Genomic DNA, 18,205 nt, shown 5'->3' on the forward strand with positions numbered 1-18,205 from the left:
AATTAACATTTAAATCACATATAAACCATGTGAGATCTAAGTTAATACCACTTACAGGAGCTTTAAGAAATGCGGCTAAATATATATCATTTAAATTACGTTATAGTATCTAGGGTCAATGTACCACTAGCTGACCAAGCGCCAATACATGACCAAAATTCAAATATACGCGCCAATTAAGAAAATACGTCAGCCCCAGATGATAGTTTATTGTTTTTTTCTATAAAGCAACATCATCTATAAAATAAAAACAAACCTTGCTGCTATTGGTCAGAAATATCGACATTTTTTCAACACGAAGATGTAATTAAGTAGGTAATCACATTTTTTACTAAGAGTTTTTATCGGGAGTTGATTGGGAAATATTAATTTATCTTGAATGCAATCGATTACTCTTTATATGTCTTGTTATAGGTGTCGTGGTCATATCGTAGATTTGATCATTTCATGATATGAGTGGCCATTTCACGAAATGGTCGCATATCGTGAAATGGCCAACATAGTTTGATCAGATCGTTAAATCGTCAACGTTTCACGATTTGGTCATCCACATTTGGCCAGATCGTATAAAATATAAAGAGTCCATAAAATATTAAAAAATTTCAGAATAACTATATTCTAAAAACTTGTTTAATGTCACTTGTTAGAGCCGCGGCAGCGGCCGGCGAATGCCAGAAGCGAATCGTTTTTGCAATAGAAAACAATTAGGTTAGGTTAGGTTACACTTTGATAAACAACGCACGAGCCGAGCGAGCAAAGCGAGCGTGCCGCGGCAGCGGCCGGCGAGTGGCAGAAGCAGATCGCTTTTTAAAAAACAAACAATTATAATAATATAGTAGTAGTTTCTTAAATTATTTTATTTAAGTCGCATTTTTTCTTAAATACATATAAGATATCCACATTTTCCATAGTACTCGTACCTCTTCGTCGTAAATTCTTTGCTATGACTTTCTTCATAATATTGTTATTAAACGAATTATGAAGTTTTTAACTGCGAATAATTTAATTTTCGCCAGCGGCCGCCATCTTATCACATAAACACAGAACTTGCAGCGCCTCTACCAACGATTAATGTAACTATTTTACGATATGATCGAATAATTTTGGTCATCTCATGAAAAAACCGTGCGTTAATTGGCCATATCGTGAAACGATTTCTTATCATTGATCTGCCCAAACCACATCAAGATGTGGCCAAACTAAATTGGCCATTTCACGATATGCGACCATTTCGTGAAATGGCCACTCATATCATGAAATGATCAAATCTACGATATGACCACGACATAGGCATAATGTTGAACCATTCTGTTATAGACTTTCGGCTTCATTTTTGGCATGAACAGTTTTTCATGATTTTTAGCGGCCTGGTTATCTTTTGGAGCAACAAAAACAATTTTTCGCCTATTGTTGACCAGTATGGTCAGCTCTTGGTTCTTTATATTTTGCTAAGAAAGACTTGCTTTTTTTTGTGCTTATACCTAATTTAACAAACCATATAAGCCGTCTAAGTCCAACACCAACAATGCATCTCGAATCAACATCAACTTCAGTCAGTCATTTCCTTGAACCTCCTTCGCCCAAATTAGTAGATTTAATAACTAAAATGCAACAGCAAATAAGCCCAGCTTTTGGCAAACATTTAATATGGCCTTCTGATTCTCCGAAAAGAAGACTGAACGCTTGCCCTTTGCTACAACTTCCAAGAAATGGCAAGACTACTGGGTGTCGAAGGAAAAAGAGAAAGAAGAAAAGATTGTATGGTACGTAGGTATAGTCATTAAGGATTAATAACAGTATTGTAAGAATGATTTATAACATTTAATAAAATAAACTTCAATACAAATACAGACTTTTTTTATTTATTAAACAAAACTAATATTCGAAGAAGGACATTTTGTCCATTTTGAAAATGGTCAACTTTTAGAGCAATGATGGTCAGATATTGGTGATCAGTGGTCAGGTATTGGTACTTGGCAGAAGATTGGCAGAAGTAACTTTCAGAGTAGTTTTCATAAAACCTTTAAAGGTTATCAAATTGATACTAAGAACAATAGTTGCAGTGACTATTCAATTATCTGTGTCCCAAAAATAACATTGAACGTAAAACAAATAACCCGTTTTTTATATATAGCTAAAGATAAAACCGCTTAAATGGTCAACTAGTGGTACATCAACCCTATAACACGCTTGTTAAACCACATCTAGATTATCTTATCCCAGTTTGGGGGCAATCGGCGCCTACTAATTAAAAAAAAAACTACAAATTACGCAAAACAAACTAGTAAAAATCCTTTTTAACTTTAATTTTTTAACGCCAACTAAGGATCTATACTTCCGTACCAAATTGTTTGATTTAAATAAATTATATAAATATCACACTTGCATACTGATTAAAAATATTCTATCTAATAATATAAAAACACAAATAACACTAAACAAAAAATCCCACAAATACCACACACGAAAGAGTGATAACCTTGAATTACCATTTATAAGAACTTTATACGGTAAGAGAAACTTAAGATTTGAGGGAGCACAATTGTACAATAGCTTGCCTAAAGCAATTAAAGAATCCTCATCAATTAATATTTTTAAAAATAAATTAAAGACATATTTAACTAATTTCGATAGCTGATTGTGTTATACTAACTGCAAAATTGTTATTTCTCATATTTGTAAAAGATCATATTGTATTGTTCTTGTTTATGAGATTATTAAAGTTCTTTAAACCGAAGATGCAAGCAGCATGTAGCATTTGAATGCCATAAAATCAAAAATATCAAATTCAGCATAATATAGTTTGTAACTATGTAGTTAAGTATCTATTAAATGTTCATGTATTTTTTTATTTTTCTTAAATTGTATTAATATTGAAAGTACTTATTTAAACTAATATTATAAACGCGAAAGTGCGTTTTTTTTTTGTATTTCTTTCGCCTCACAACGGAGATATAATTTTATGTCTAGAGACAGCTTGGAAGCTAGACAGAGTTAAGAGCTACTTTTACTGCAGTAAAACATCGAATCCCAATTCCCATGGGAAAGTTCATTTATAAATTGTTTATTGTACAATCCCTCCTAAATTTATAAATGGAGTTATAACTATTAAAATTAAAAAGATGGGACATTTATATGACATTTAATTTTCTTTGGCCACGCGAGCGAAGCCACGGAGAATATCGAACAATAGCAATTGAGTAATTCAGTATGTATATTAAAAAAACCAATACTCGTGAGTTTGACAAGTTACAACAAAATATGAAGGGGAATGTTAAAAAAAACAACACCATACACATGTTACCATTTTATTTACACATTACTTATGCAGTAATATATTTTTATAAAAATTTCGATACCTATTCGTATTTAATGTCACACTTAATAATCGAGATATTTTTAAACAGGCAACATTTCTTGACAATACATCGTTCTCAACGAAGTGTGACTGCTAGATTGATTCATAATACAAGGGATGTATTAATAATTATCCAAATTACGTATATTATAGTAAAATAATTAGAGTCATGACTGAGTAATTTAACTTGGTATCACTGGTATTCAGTTTTCTTACAATGAGCATTCTTAGTTACATAAAAATGATGAAACTTATATAAAAGTAAAATAGATGATTTGAACGTATATCGGTAAATGTTAAACATTTTCTGGTTAAATAATGAACAGATTAAAACTGAATCATAAATCAACTCGCAGTAAATCTATATAACATGTTACCCTGTTATTATATATAAGCGAACTGTAAAAAAGCTATCTCTAACATAGAACAGACAAAAATTACATTTTTAAATGTTTATAATATACAAATGTCACGTAAATCGTAATTACCAGTTGAAAAAAATGCATTAAAAACATTAGGTAAATAAATACACAAATAAAATAAAATTTTAAACATTTTTTGCTTTAATATTACAAGAAACAAAGTTCATGAGTTAAACTTGCCAGTATATAAATCTATATTCTATGAGATGTCATGGTGATAAAAATATTAATCTGTGCAAGATACATTGCGAAGAAATTTACTATTTAGTTAAAAGTAGATGGCACAATACAATTATTAAGGGTTTAGTTTTGGTCCCGCAACTTGCACGTATTAAAAATTTGCGTTATGGTGACAAAAAGTCTAAAATAAAAAATAAGTAGGCAGTTAATTTAGCATTTATATTGAAGTACATGTTAATTAATTTCAATGTTGTGCGTAAAAATGACTAAATGATTGATTTTAAATATAAAATTCCTAAAATATAATAATTAACAGCTACCAAGACTAAATTGAATAAGAAGAAATAAAAATATAATGCATTGGAAATATAAAAAAAAATATTTACATTGAAATTATAATGTAAAACTGCATTTTAATAATTGTATATAAAATTAAAAATTAAACAAATTATGACACGAGTCGTTTACTTAGTAGGAATAAGAAAATGCGGTCACAAAAAATAAGAAAATTTCATATTAAAGTATTATAAAATAAGCTTGCCATTGCATTAAATGAAACATAATAAAGCAAAGCGAATCAGTCTCAACTTATGCTTAGTTTAACGACTAAATTTTATTTACATTTTATAACATTTCATATCGCCGATGCTTCGCGCCATTTTTATGTACATTTACACTATTCCTACATCCTTCATCATAGACAATTTTTTTTTAATTTTAAATATCGTTTCCTTAATCTTTCCGAACGCGAAGCAAATCGGCTCAAAAGACCATTACATACAAACATAGTACGTGAAAATAAAAACATTCGCTATCTAAATCGATCATAATTTACACGTTAATATTTACAAGATCATTAAATAAATACACAATTTGGCTGATATTTCTCTAAACATTTTTCGATTACGACCTAAATTCATTGGGATAGTTATTTCCGTTATTGTCGATCACTTGATATCCGACCGTGAGATACGAACCACCAATTTATAATCTGTATTTAAACGTCACTTTTATTATCTGTCCTCTGACACTGACAGGTCAAAACTTGCCACAATATTCCGTCCTCAATTTATCACAGGATCGTGCGTGTAACATGACCGCTTCAAAACCGTCGCTCGCACTGACTAGGCTGCATTGGCGACGACATTTTTGGGTTCATTTATTGTGCAACACTGATTGAGATTATAACACTGAACCAGAAGTCAAGATGCTGTTGAAAAGTTCAGTATATAATAAAAGCCAGTGAGATTTATTATGCGTTGCCCGTTAAATGTCATCGCCTAGTGGAGTTTAAAACAAGTCGGTAACGATTGTACCGAACCACGCGCACACCACGGGCAAAGCGTATGAGAAGAGAGCGTTTTGTAGCGACGGCCTGTCTGCGGCTGAAGCGACCGGTTGTTCGCGCACCGGTGTCCTTTCCTTACTGATATCGGTATCGGTATTGGTGTCGATATCGATATCGGTGCCAATACCGGTGCCTGTGACGTCATCAGGGCCGGTGAGATCGGTACGAAGCCGGGGTTGGCCGTTGTTGATGGCCGGTGAGTCAATGATGTTGGGCACTTCTGATATCGGTGTCTGGCTGTGCGTGTCGATGTCTGTTGTCTCTGTGTCCGTTTGGTGGTCACCGGAACCTGGAAAGTAGAAAATAGTTAGGTCTATATATGGTTATTCTAAATTCTAAGACCATGGTAACTATATGGTAACCATTGTTGTAAATCCATTCACTCCTTATTTATGTTAAAATTCGAAAAAAAAAGTTTTTTAAATACTAGCTTCTGCCCGCGATTCCGTCCGCGCGGATGTCGGTCTTCGCGTGGATGGTTCATTTCTCCATTTTGAGAAACTCTGACAATGACATCTTATAAATATCTATTGGACCCAAATACGGCTAGGCCTATAATAATACGCAACGTGTGTTCGCGGTTATACAGAACAACGTCTATGGATAAAACTGAAAAATTAAGAATTTTTTTTCTACGTATTTTTCCAGGATAAAAAGTATCCTATTTTACGCCCAGGATAATAAGGTATAATTATACCAAGTTTCATCGAAATCGAACCGGTAGTTTTCACGTGATGTCTTCACATACAGACAGACAGACAGACAAAAATTTTTTTAAACACATATTTGGGTTTGGTATCGACCCAGTAACACCCCCTGCTATTTATTTTTTCAATATTTTCAATGTACAGAATTGACCCTTCTACAGATTTATTATATGTATAGATTAGAGCACTACCAAAACATTATAGTTCATCATTCAAATGTACAGTTTAATTAAAATCTACAATCTGACCTTTCCAAAGGCCCCACATTTCGACAAAATTCCACTCAAACCATATACCATACCAATATTAATTTCAAAATAAACCCACCTTCAGGATAGTCATTGCCAGCATCCCGATCCTCGTCATCATCAGGCAGATCATCATTATCATCGATGTGGTCTCCGGAGCCAGACCCTGAGCCAGCACTCTCGAATAAGTCTAGATTAGTTTCAGCCGCTTGCAGATCTTCAGCTGGGGATAGAATATTGAGATTTTATTATTTGTGTACATAGCTTTATATAATACTAGCTTTCCGCCCGCGGCTTCGCCCGCGTTTTCAAAGAAAAACCCGCATAGTTCCCGTTCCCGAGGGATTTCCGTGATAAAACCTATCCTATCTCTCAAGTTGGATCGAACTGCATATGGTGTGCGAATTTTATTATAATCGGTTAAGTGGTTGTGGAGTCCATTGAGGACAAACATTGTGACACGAGATTTATATATATTAAGATTTCACGGTTTCTGAATAATTTATTTCGCAAATCTAAAGCGTAGATTTATTTTTTTCAGTCATTCAAAAACCTACTTAGATGTATGTAAAAACGATTCAAACATTTAATTTTGTGAGATTAACGAGACGAAAATCGTCTATTAATAGTCGCAAAAAATATCCGTTCAGATTTGTATAAAATATTCATTAAGAAAAACTCTGCCAAATACGCATAGGCAGAGTATTGCTTCGGACACAGATTTTTTAGCGAGATTGCGAGTCTAGTTATTTCGTGCATGCGAACCGATCACAGCTATCAGAAGTGAAACTTCTTCTAGAACAAATAAAAACTTACCCGAATCCTTCCACTGCACCTCCACTCCATTATACGCATCCTTCAACCTTGCTGTGAGCGTTTTCAGCGAGTCCAGTTGTGTTCTAGCGACGCTAGAGGGCGGTGGAGTTCCGCGCACTTCCGGGTTTGACGCTAGTGCTGTGCTCCCGTCGCCTGCTGCTATTGCTGTGTATCTGTAGATAATAAATAGTTATTTAGATATATTTATTATATAAGGGGTTTATTCGTGACAAAGGTGTATAAAGTTGGGGGGTATTCAATTAATACATTTTTCGGTGCAATTGATTTCCTAAAAAATGTCGAAGTGACAACTACTCACGCTATGACATACGTTCTGTGTACGGTTCGTACACCTGGGGATACTGCTGCTGATAAGAATTAAAACTAGGCTACTAAATATAATATGTTTTATTGCTATGCTGTTATGCTAAGAGTTACACACGTACGCGGCTCGCGACGTGAACTAATGCTATATGAAAATGAAAATACTGTGACATACAAAAATGATGATGATGCGCTTTGTACGGTTGCACCGTACATTCTGTTTAAGCATAAGGTGCTGCTAACTATAATAATCCTAACTGTTGCAAAACATATCAACTGGCAGTCAACAACTTCAAAAAAAAACCACACTTTTTTTTCTCTGTTATGGCAAAAAAAACACATTGTCAAGTTGACAGGTGACACTGACAGCTAACAAAGTGACAGCTGACAGCTACAGCCGCCATAGAGAAAGAAAAAGAAATCAACTCACGCGGCAACGTGCGTCCCGTTGAAGCAGGGCGCGGATGTGATACTGGCGGAAGCGCACAGCAGCGCGGGGAGGTGCGCCCAGTAGCGCCGCGAGCTGCGCACGCGGGCGCGCGTCTCGCGGACTAGACGCTCGAGGGCCGGGCCGCCTTCTGCGCCTGGGGGATGATGATTTATGTTAAAAAATAAATAGTCGAAAGTCTCTAAAATTTTAAACCGATACATTAAAATTGTGACAGATATGAAGCAAATAAAAATAGTTCTAAACCGAAAAATTATAATTGGGAAAAAAAAGCAAGCAAAAAATAATCGGAAGTCACAAAAATTTTCAAAATAAAAAATTACAACTGTGACAAAATTGAAGCAAGAATCAGAAGTAACCAAAAACATATAATTGTGATAAAAATAAGTACACGATTAGTAAATTAGAAGTACAGAATGTATTGGGCAGAGCTAAGCGATCTCGTTAAAATGTTAAAAGATATGAATGGATGGATGTCCATTAGTGTGAAGAGATATAAGGAATGCCAAAATCATAGATCATAAAGATATGAAATTATGAAAAAAAAAAACTTTTACGCCGCTATACTATCGACTGAATTATTCCAAACATGACTTACCATGACTCTCTTCGACTTTAGTAGCTGGCTTCTTCTTCTTCGAACCGCGCTTGCCATCAAACTCGTACGACCTGTAATCTATCTCTCCCGCCGGCTCCGGGTCTGCGTCTCTCTTCTCTCTCTCCCTCTCATGTTCCTCATACTGCTGCAAGGTTATATCTCCCCTCATATACTGCAGGAACCGGGACCTCGACTTCGCCTGTTCCTCCATCTCCTCCGTCACTCTTTTGATGTCCTCTGGCGTCCGGAGGCTGTTCAGTGACGGGTCGTTATTCACAACTGTCTCTAGCGACGTTTCTATCACGAAATCGTCTACGTCGTTCGCCTTGTTCCAGTCCATTTCTGGTAAGGAACGTGCGAATCTTCGCGTCCTGTCTGGTGCGAAGAACGGGCCAGAACTACCACCACCGCCCAAGACAGGCTTGCCGCAACCAGAAAATATTTTCTGTGATATCTCCTGGTTGCGCTCCTGGAAGCTCATGATGGCTTCTGATATCTTTATGTCTATCGGTCCGACTACCATGGCTATGTTAAACGGCCCGAGCAGGCGGTCAGCTACCTTTTCCACGGCATCTGAAATAATTAAGATTTATTTAAGATATTTTTCACATTATTTGTATAAGAGTGTTGTAATGTTTATATGTTCTGTGGATAATCCTGCTCCTTTTACAAATCAATCTAGGTTAAGTAAACTGCTTTTTAACCTTCTCAATCCTACACCAGAACCTTCACCCAAATGCTTTACCCTATCTACTCTCTAAACTCCAAAACTCACCAACATAAGCGTCCCACTGTTCACTAAGATCAGCATGAGCCGGCAAACAGCCGCGGATCACATTGTGGCAGTAGCGGCTGCAGGCGAGCGTCGGGTCGCCCGCACACGTGCCGCAGTACCGTAATCGAGCCCAAGCAGTCACGCACTCTTGACTCACTCCCACCTGGAAGGGGATGATTGTATGAAGATGATATGTAGAATAGATGATAAACAGTCTAAAAAAGATTTTTTAATAAAAAAAAAGATGTTCCAAAAAGAAAGAATTTTCAATTTGAAAAGATAAACAGTGGTGCACCAAGAACATTGAATAAGGTCGCGGCTTAATATGTTTCTAAAGTTATAGATAAGTTCTGCTATGAATTATATATGCTCCAGAGTGGCAATACGGATGTCAGGTAATTGCCTGACATTTGTAAGCTGGCGAGAAGAATATGTTTTATACGTGGGAGTGATAGAGTGGGAGAGATAGTGGCTTATAACAGACTCGGCATTAATAAAGCCACGTTAAGAAATCGTTTTTATGATGAGTTAGTTTTGAGCCAATAGGTAATCTCTATAGCTCTACTAGATATTTACAAAATTCTAACGACGCAGGAACCAAATATCATCTATCGAAAATAGCCATATTTATTTCTTCACTTTCCACTGAAAAAATTGCGCTGTTTCAAGAACTGTACCGAATGGTGAAATCATCTCTCCTTGACCTTAACACTAATCAAACAAACATTCAGTTAGCGAGTGGTGTTAGCAACACGATGACATCAGCCTCTTGAACCGAAACAATTAGTAATAACTTATAATAATAACTGAATCTTTGCTGCGAACTGCCGGCATGTGCGACGCGATTTAATTGGGTTACTTCATTTGTCGTTCACGGATTATTTAGTTCGTTTTGAGAGGCCGCTGAAATTAACGTAACGAGTTCGAAGAGGCTTAAAGCATTTTATAATTAAAATTAATTGAATCGACCCTTCAACTTTGGTCTGTTCTACATACAATTCGCATATATTTTACATTTATTAAATAGTATTTTCTTAATGATAATCCTTTTTGAATCTACCAAGTAGATATCTTTCAAATTATTATAGAAAAGAAACAATATTTCTCCTTTTTATGTGCAAATTGCAATCTATTAATTTCCTCTGAGCAACTAACTACTGCAGTAAGGACCATAACGCTATTATAATTAAGGAAGCAATAAACTAATCCAACCTAATTTTAATGGAGAACAGACATCGTAACATTCAAATAAAACGTATTGCAATGTATGATGTTTCATCTGGCGCCAAAGATCGTAATGACGTGACCACAGAATATATAATTATATTTAATCTGTGATGTGACTGTGCAAAGAGGTCTGAGACTCCTTGTTTGCTAAATATGGATGTCGATGGTACCATAAATACTAGGATGATTGTCTTTGATTGCCAAAATCATGATCAAATAGAGAACGACCTACCGCGCGAGGTTACGCAATATTAGGGCTTAGAAGATCGAAACCTATTCATATCTGTTTTTAGGTAGAGTATAAAAAAATATTATAGGTATCATAAGGAGTAGATGAGTGGCCATTCAAACACTTTCAACTTTAAAATTATGGTGAAGATAAAAATCGTACAACATCTTCTTCTTAAACGTTCAATCTAAAAACTCATTTTGTTAGCTTAGTAGCAAGGGTCAATAGTAATAATGTTTACCCTTGTAGGATATGTCTGCAGCGCCGAGGGTGTGGGCTGTTTCCTTTCATATATGTACAAAGAAATGTAATTTACCAAGCAAAGATTAATATCATGTTGAAATAACAAATCAATGCTGGGACAAGGGCCTCCTGTTAAGGATCAGGCCATAAACTACCACGCTGGCCAAGTGCGGGTTTGCGGATGTAACATGTTTTCGAACTTTTTGATTCTTCGACATGTTGTTTACCTCACGATGTTTTACTTCACCGTTAAAGCAGTGCTGATTTTATAAACATGGGCAGATATTTTGAAAAATCAATTTAATTTCTGCATTTTTGCACACTCGCCTGGTATCGAACTCCCGACTTATCGATTTGAAGTCCGACTGAGCCACCACTGTACTTTTGCTAATACATACCTGTACCATATTCCTGACAACATCTGCTCCAGCTCGCAATGCTTTATGGAAGGTGCGTGTAGCAACGAAGGCGCGACGGAGTTGCACGGAAAGTTTGGAGGGCACATCCTCGAATGGTTGGATGTCTCTCATGTGCTCGCTTACGCATTTTAGGTATCTGGAAAATGTAGAAAGTTCATAAGTAGTCTGTTTGTTTGGGGTACTATAATTATGTATAGGTTCAGAATTGAAGTTTGATCTAGATAAATGCCTAAAGTATAATGATTGGTCTTCGTTTTAAGTTTGATAGTAAGACTTACAAACCAATCATGCTCTAAAAGAAGGTAAGTTTATAATACACTCGTCAAAAAATACACAAGTAAATACTAGGAACAGTTTAGTTCATGTTTTTATAATAGGTAACTTTCTAAATAATTAGAGCTTTGCCTTAACATGATTTCGCTTTTCTCGAATGTTTCTGAATTAACGCAAATGTTAATGAATAATTTGAACAGACTCCTGTGAGCACAAAATCTTCCTTTGTACATAGTCACGCTGTATATTCCAAGAAACCGTTTTTACTATACAAACATTAAGAAAATAAACTTTTTTGTATTGTCTGGCCGCAAGTGTGGGCGGCAGTTAATTACGGCGGTGGCGTACTTGCTACAATTTGTTAGAAAACCACAAAACCGCCTTGCTAGACGTATCGGAAAATTATGAAATGTATTTACCGATATATCTGCTCTTGTTATGCCAATTTCAGCTCTAAGGTTTATAGATAAAAGGTTCAAAATTGATCTGGATAATGATTTGATATTGATTAATAAGCATATGAAGTCGATTCATCAAACACATAATAAACACAACTGCTTGTAAGTTGTAATGATGGATGAGTTGTTGACATATAAATATAAATGATTTATTTATTTGTGAATACATATAAAAACATACTAGTCATAAAAGCATAGAGCTGAGCTGTGCTAGCTATTTAAAATCTTATACTGTCTACATTTTCATCTTCACAACTAACTGTTGCTACCGAAGCGAGCGACGCCGCGGCCGTCTGCTTCCAATTGATAGTTTCACCTTTTAACCAAAATGTAGGTAACTATGATTCAAATTAATTTTATTAAAATAAAGGCCCGATTGACAAAAAATCCAAGATAATCGCGAAAAATCACATTTGCGACATTGTCGCTAACAACATTGTCAAGTTCACTTAACTTTAACGAACGTCGAAATAACTGTATCTTATTGAATTAACGATCAAAGAGTGCACCGAATTCCCAGTAAATTGTATCGGTAAGATTAATGGCCGCATTGTGCCAACAACATCGTAAACCTATAATTATCTCTCGGCGGGCAAATTGCCGAAGTTACGCCTAAATATATTGTATATTTCATGTGAATCACCCGATTTATTATCTACCTAAAATACACTTTCTTCTGTGCTGTGGTCTGTGAAAGTTATCAAAATTGTATTTAAAAAAGCAAAAATGCCACTCTTGTTGTCCTCTATTAAAAAAAATAGAAAAGAAGTACAAAATTGATGCACAAAAAAATCAATACAAAAAACCATAGACCTAAGGAAAAATTAGACGACGATTAAATTAATTTAAAACATTTTTATTTATCTCCCACAGATAAACGATCGATTATTATTATAAACGACCTGCTTGACCCATATATTTTGTACGTAAATATCATGTGTCAGATATCATTACACGCATTCCAGTTGAATACGGTCATTGGTGAATTAATATATGATTACTCATGGATTAGACGATTATTAGTCAAAATATAACATCGTTGTAATGATTAGCTCAAATATATCATTGTTTAGAATTCTTGCATGACTTCATACAATTTTCGCAAAAAATAGACGATTTTTTATCTACATTAGTATACCTATACGTATAGTTCTAAAATCGGAGTACAAATAGGACTAAGATAGGGACGTAAACCTTGGACAATTCTAGAAAATGTGAACTCAGCCCCAAGTGAAATTCTATTTCCTATTCCTAGGTAACGATGCGATAAAATTACAAACATAATATCATTATCTTCAGTGTTTTTTCCATAATGGAGTTTCTAATAAAAATGCGGCTAATGTTTAGAATATTACAGATTACTAACCCACAAATGGGTCATAGTTACTAAAAAATTTGGGCTTCACATGCAACTTTATCGTCCGGCGGCTTATTAGCATATTGGCGCAAGCATGCGACATCGTGCCCAGAATACTTAAGATTATTTGCTTCATTCTGTGCTTTTAACACACTTGACCATGCAATACTTATAATGAACCAGAAATCTATTTATTTTTCCACTATTCAACAAGCGAGAGACAGAAATAATGCTTAATTAAAAGTAAATGTAGTGTAACACATAAATAAGAATTTAGTGTGTTGGTTAAATAGCAAGATAATGAAAAATAGACTGTCATTCGTTGAAAACTTTTTTTTGAAATAGAAATACAAATTTTCTATTATTATTCCGAAGTTTTCTTAGATAATAGTTTTGAGTTTGTTCACAAAATTGTACATTATCTATAAAAGGTCATTCTCGTCAATGATACGTACATTTATTTTAAATAATACATAGTAATTTTAAAGCGCTATAAGAACAACACGCTAAATTTAATATTTATATTGTTCTAATTCAATTGTATACCATTTTGTTCCGCAAGCTATTTGTTATGACATCACGTGTCCATCGTATTTTGTTTACGTGTGCACATAAAAGCGTCAGCTCTATTGCTTTTATAGCGCTATAAACACCGACGGCAAGCTTAGGACACAATGTATCTTAATGCTTAGTTAATAGGGTTGTTTATTGTATGACTAATTATAGGAAAGCTAAGCACAAAGGTATTAGAGGCGACATCAAACAAAACCAAAGGCTTAGTTTCAAATGGTGTGTACTTAACTACTTATGTCGCAAATCGGACGGTGGCATATGCGGCATACCAGCGCGCATAGGTCATTTATTTAATTTAATAGTTTAATTCGTAATAATTAGGAGTAATCGTTTTAAGTTATCACAGTCCATAATAACACAATAATAATGTAAGATTTACATAGGAAATGTTAAATAATGATAAACTATAGTCGCTCTTAACGGAGTAAGGTTGGTTGACTGAAAAGATGGCTGATAAGGCTATAAAGCTTCCTTATACAAAAGTCCCTAGTACTTAGTTACTACCTACCAACTTTTTAACAACTTTCTAAACAATGAAGTATTCATAAATAAATAATGTGAAAGATACTTACTTGTCATCAAAACTGTACTGCGAGTTGAGAACCGTGAACATTTTCTGGTAGAGTATTCCGAAGAAACTATCCATCATTGAGTCAAAATCTGTGTCGCCGCGTGTGTAGTACCTGGATAAAAGTACAATATTATTTATTTTAAGAACGCGACTAAAGTCAAATCACCAATCAACATTTAGTTGATACGTGTAATATTCAAGACCAAATATAAAAAATAAAATATATGTAAAACTTGATGATATTTTCGATTGTCCTGTTTGATCAAAAACATAAAATATTGAAATTGACTCGATAGAAATAATTCACGAAGTTACCTCTAAATTTCACACTTTGAAGTTTTTTACTTGACATGGTTATGCCTATTATGTTATTTTTTTCATAAACAATTATATTGAAACATTTGTGAGAACTTTGTTATACCACTTTTGTCTAATTACTTTTAGTTTTGATTTAATCACGATAAAACACTTTTGGCGCTTACTATATTTTTAATTACGCAAGAAATCATCTTGCATCGCACGTTCTAGGAGCTTCAAACATAATTCTATTTCATACATCAGACGCTATCGCTCCGTTGAGACGAGTAGACTGTGCTCAAATTGCTGTGCCGCGCGCCGATTTTTAAATAATATTGTTTTAATATTGTTTTTTTGAAAATGGTAAACAACAAAAGAAAATTGAAACTTCAGAAACGAGAACTAAAAGAGATTCGTATTTACATGATATCTAACTAATTTTCGAAGATAAGTATAGTATTGTAATCATATTAATAAATATTAAATACCTAATTATTATTTATAATAAATAATAATAATTATTATTTATTAATATGTATTAATAAAAAATACGACTTTCGATTCATTTCAGAAACTTTATGCAGGTGAGTTTAGATATTACATAAATATGTAATATCTAATCACACTCACACGAATTTATGCAAATGCATAAATTCGTTTCCGTGGGCTGAGTATTGACGCGACGATCTTAGGTATACAAACATATATATAGGTATATATTATATGGATACAAATATTTCATTCATAGTGTTACATCAATAAAATCAAGAAAGATTTATATGTACCTAGTATATTTTTTTATTAATTACTTATTACCATTACTACTATGATTACCTAGTACCTACTACCTATTTGTAGATTCCTATGGTTGTTCCAGTAAATAACGTAAATAGGTTGTGAATAGTAGATATATATATAATATAATATATTCACAATCTGTATTACAATAATCACTGGTGCAGTGAACTCCCATAAATAATTATAATCCATACTATAATATTATAAATGCGAAAGTAACTGTCTGTCTGTCTGTTACTCAATCACGCCTAAACTACTGAACCAATTTGCATGAAATTTGGTATGGAGATATTTTGATACCCGAGAAAGGACATAGGCTACCTTTTATTGCGAAATACATATGTACCACGGGCGAAGCCGGGGCGGACCTCTAGTAAATTATAAAGTTATACCTGCTCATTATTTGAAATCTATCGTAAAATTAAATAAAATAAGTAACTTTACTCGTCTAAATATTTGTATATATAAAAATGAAACCCGTTTCGCGTTGTCACGGTATCACGTGTGAACGGCTGAACCGATTTCGATAATTCTTTTTTTATTGTATCCCTTGAAGGATGAAGGATGGTTCTCATGTAGAGAAAACGTAAAAATGTACGGGCGAAGCCGGGGCGGACCGCTAGTTACAAATAAAATACATATATCATTCATAAGTAACACGCGAAACCGAGCGCTCTCGATTGCGCTCATATGAAACAACATTCAGTACAATGCCTACATACGAAATCCAATAAGAGAAATTTCGCGACAGTCCTGCGCGTGAATCAAAAGATGGAATATCCATTTTTGGAGCGCCGGTTTCAAGCGACGGTGATAGCAGCAATTGCGCGCGACGCGACGGCGACCTTGCCACTCCTATATTATAAACAAACACTATGAATAGGGTTGCCAACTTTTTTTACAAGAAATAAAGTACGTATATTCATTATTCAGGTCTCTCTCTCTCTCTTGTCGGTCCCTCATGTCTGAGGATCGTGGTCAGCATCAGGGTTGCATCTGGAGCGGATGATTTGCCTCCACCGGTCTCTGTCCATGGCGTCTCTTACGACCGTGTAAAAAAAAATATTAAACAGTATTTATTGTAGTGTGTGCCCTCTGACTAAATAAAAAAAATTGTGAGCGTCTAAATGTAACACATTATATCTGTCTATATTATGTGTCTGCACTTTGATGCTGAAAACAGTCTTTTGTATAAATACTTTTTATTTGATAAACAGTAAAAAGTATAATTTAGTGAAAAACAGTAGAATAATGTTTGGCAACCCTAAGTATGAATACACTCGCGAATGCAAATTCGGGGATTTTCTAATTTTGCTAAATTTTTGCGTTTGTAGTAGTGTATGGTCAGCAAATAAAAAAAACAACATTTTATTTTTAGTTTTTATTATAAGTAAATACAGGGTTACTTGTAAAACACCAGCAACCTCGCAGGACAAGATACCTTACATCATAAGTAACAACATTAATAATTGTTCTACGACTTTTGATATTTTGTTAGATTTTATTTTCATAAAAAAATAAATGTTCATTTCATTTTCCGTTTGAATATTATAAACTCTACGCGCATCACAAAAATTACGTAAACAAGAAGCGAACGGGAGGGGAAAGGGGGCGTCGCGTCGCGGTTGTCCTTTCGATGATGAGTAGAACATAGACTTACAAACGTTAGGAGAGTACAATAAAAATTAAAAGCTTAAAAAATCATTTAAAAATAATTTATTTCGTTATGCCAACAGCCAAAAGTCGTAGAACAAATGTTACTTATGATGTTAGCTATCTTGTCCTGCGAGGTTGCCGGTGTTTTACAAATAACCCTGTATATGGGATTTTAAATTAAACTATATGTGTTTCTCCTCTGAAAAAGATGAAACTTTATTTTAATATTTGCACATTTAACATACGTATAACTTTTACATTAACAATTAACAATATAAAGTTACAACACTTACACACAAATTAAACACTTCAACAAATATTATAACAATAATAACAAATAATAACAACAATCAACAAATACAAAATTTAACAATTACGTAATAATTATAACTTTTGAATGAAATGTGTGCTTTATGTTCTAACGGTACCAAGCGACTCACGGACTGCACGTGGTACCTGCGGACAGCGTAAACTGGTTTATTCTGGTTTTGTGCGTGTTTCCACTTTCAACTATCAAGTGACGATTTATTTATTTGTTTTGTTTCATAATTATTATGGTCAAATATTAATAACGAAACAAATTATTATGGACACGATATTTTATTGTTTCACGGTAGTCGTTTTGTCGTTTGCTCAAGAACGTGAAATTGAATGATAATTATTTTTTTTTTTATAAAGTCAAAACCATTTTCTTTCAAATAAAAACTTGTTTTTATTGAAATCAGAGTGTTGCTAGGAATAAGTATAAAATTAAATAGTAATGTAAGGATATCGAAACATTTTTGTATAGGCCTGAACGTTATAGTGGAAACGCGCTCTAAGATCTGAGTAATATACACACCACTAGATATGCAAATATTTCTCCAAGCTAATTTACCTT

The 18,205-nt window shown here is 34.2% G+C and overlaps 1 protein-coding gene across 1 annotated transcript in view; it reads right to left on the minus strand.

Annotated features, from left to right (window-relative positions):
- Positions 1-3,292: 3,292 nt before the first annotated feature.
- Positions 3,293-18,205, minus strand: part of LOC123703726 (glypican-4) — a 101,104-nt gene continuing 86,191 nt past the window's right edge. The window contains exons 4-11 of the mRNA XM_045651826.1: positions 14,576-14,686; positions 11,322-11,478; positions 9,225-9,387; positions 8,450-9,022; positions 7,834-7,987; positions 7,080-7,252; positions 6,343-6,486; positions 3,293-5,597 (exon numbers count right to left, since the gene is read on the minus strand). Of these exons, the coding sequence (XP_045507782.1) occupies positions 5,251-5,597; positions 6,343-6,486; positions 7,080-7,252; positions 7,834-7,987; positions 8,450-9,022; positions 9,225-9,387; positions 11,322-11,478; positions 14,576-14,686 (1,822 nt within the window). The 3' untranslated portion in view covers positions 3,293-5,250. The remainder of the gene's footprint in view (positions 5,598-6,342; positions 6,487-7,079; positions 7,253-7,833; positions 7,988-8,449; positions 9,023-9,224; positions 9,388-11,321; positions 11,479-14,575; positions 14,687-18,205) is intronic.

This window comes from Colias croceus, chromosome 2 (genome assembly GCF_905220415.1).
Source record: "Colias croceus chromosome 2, ilColCroc2.1".
Lineage (NCBI taxonomy): Eukaryota > Metazoa > Arthropoda > Insecta > Lepidoptera > Pieridae > Colias > Colias croceus.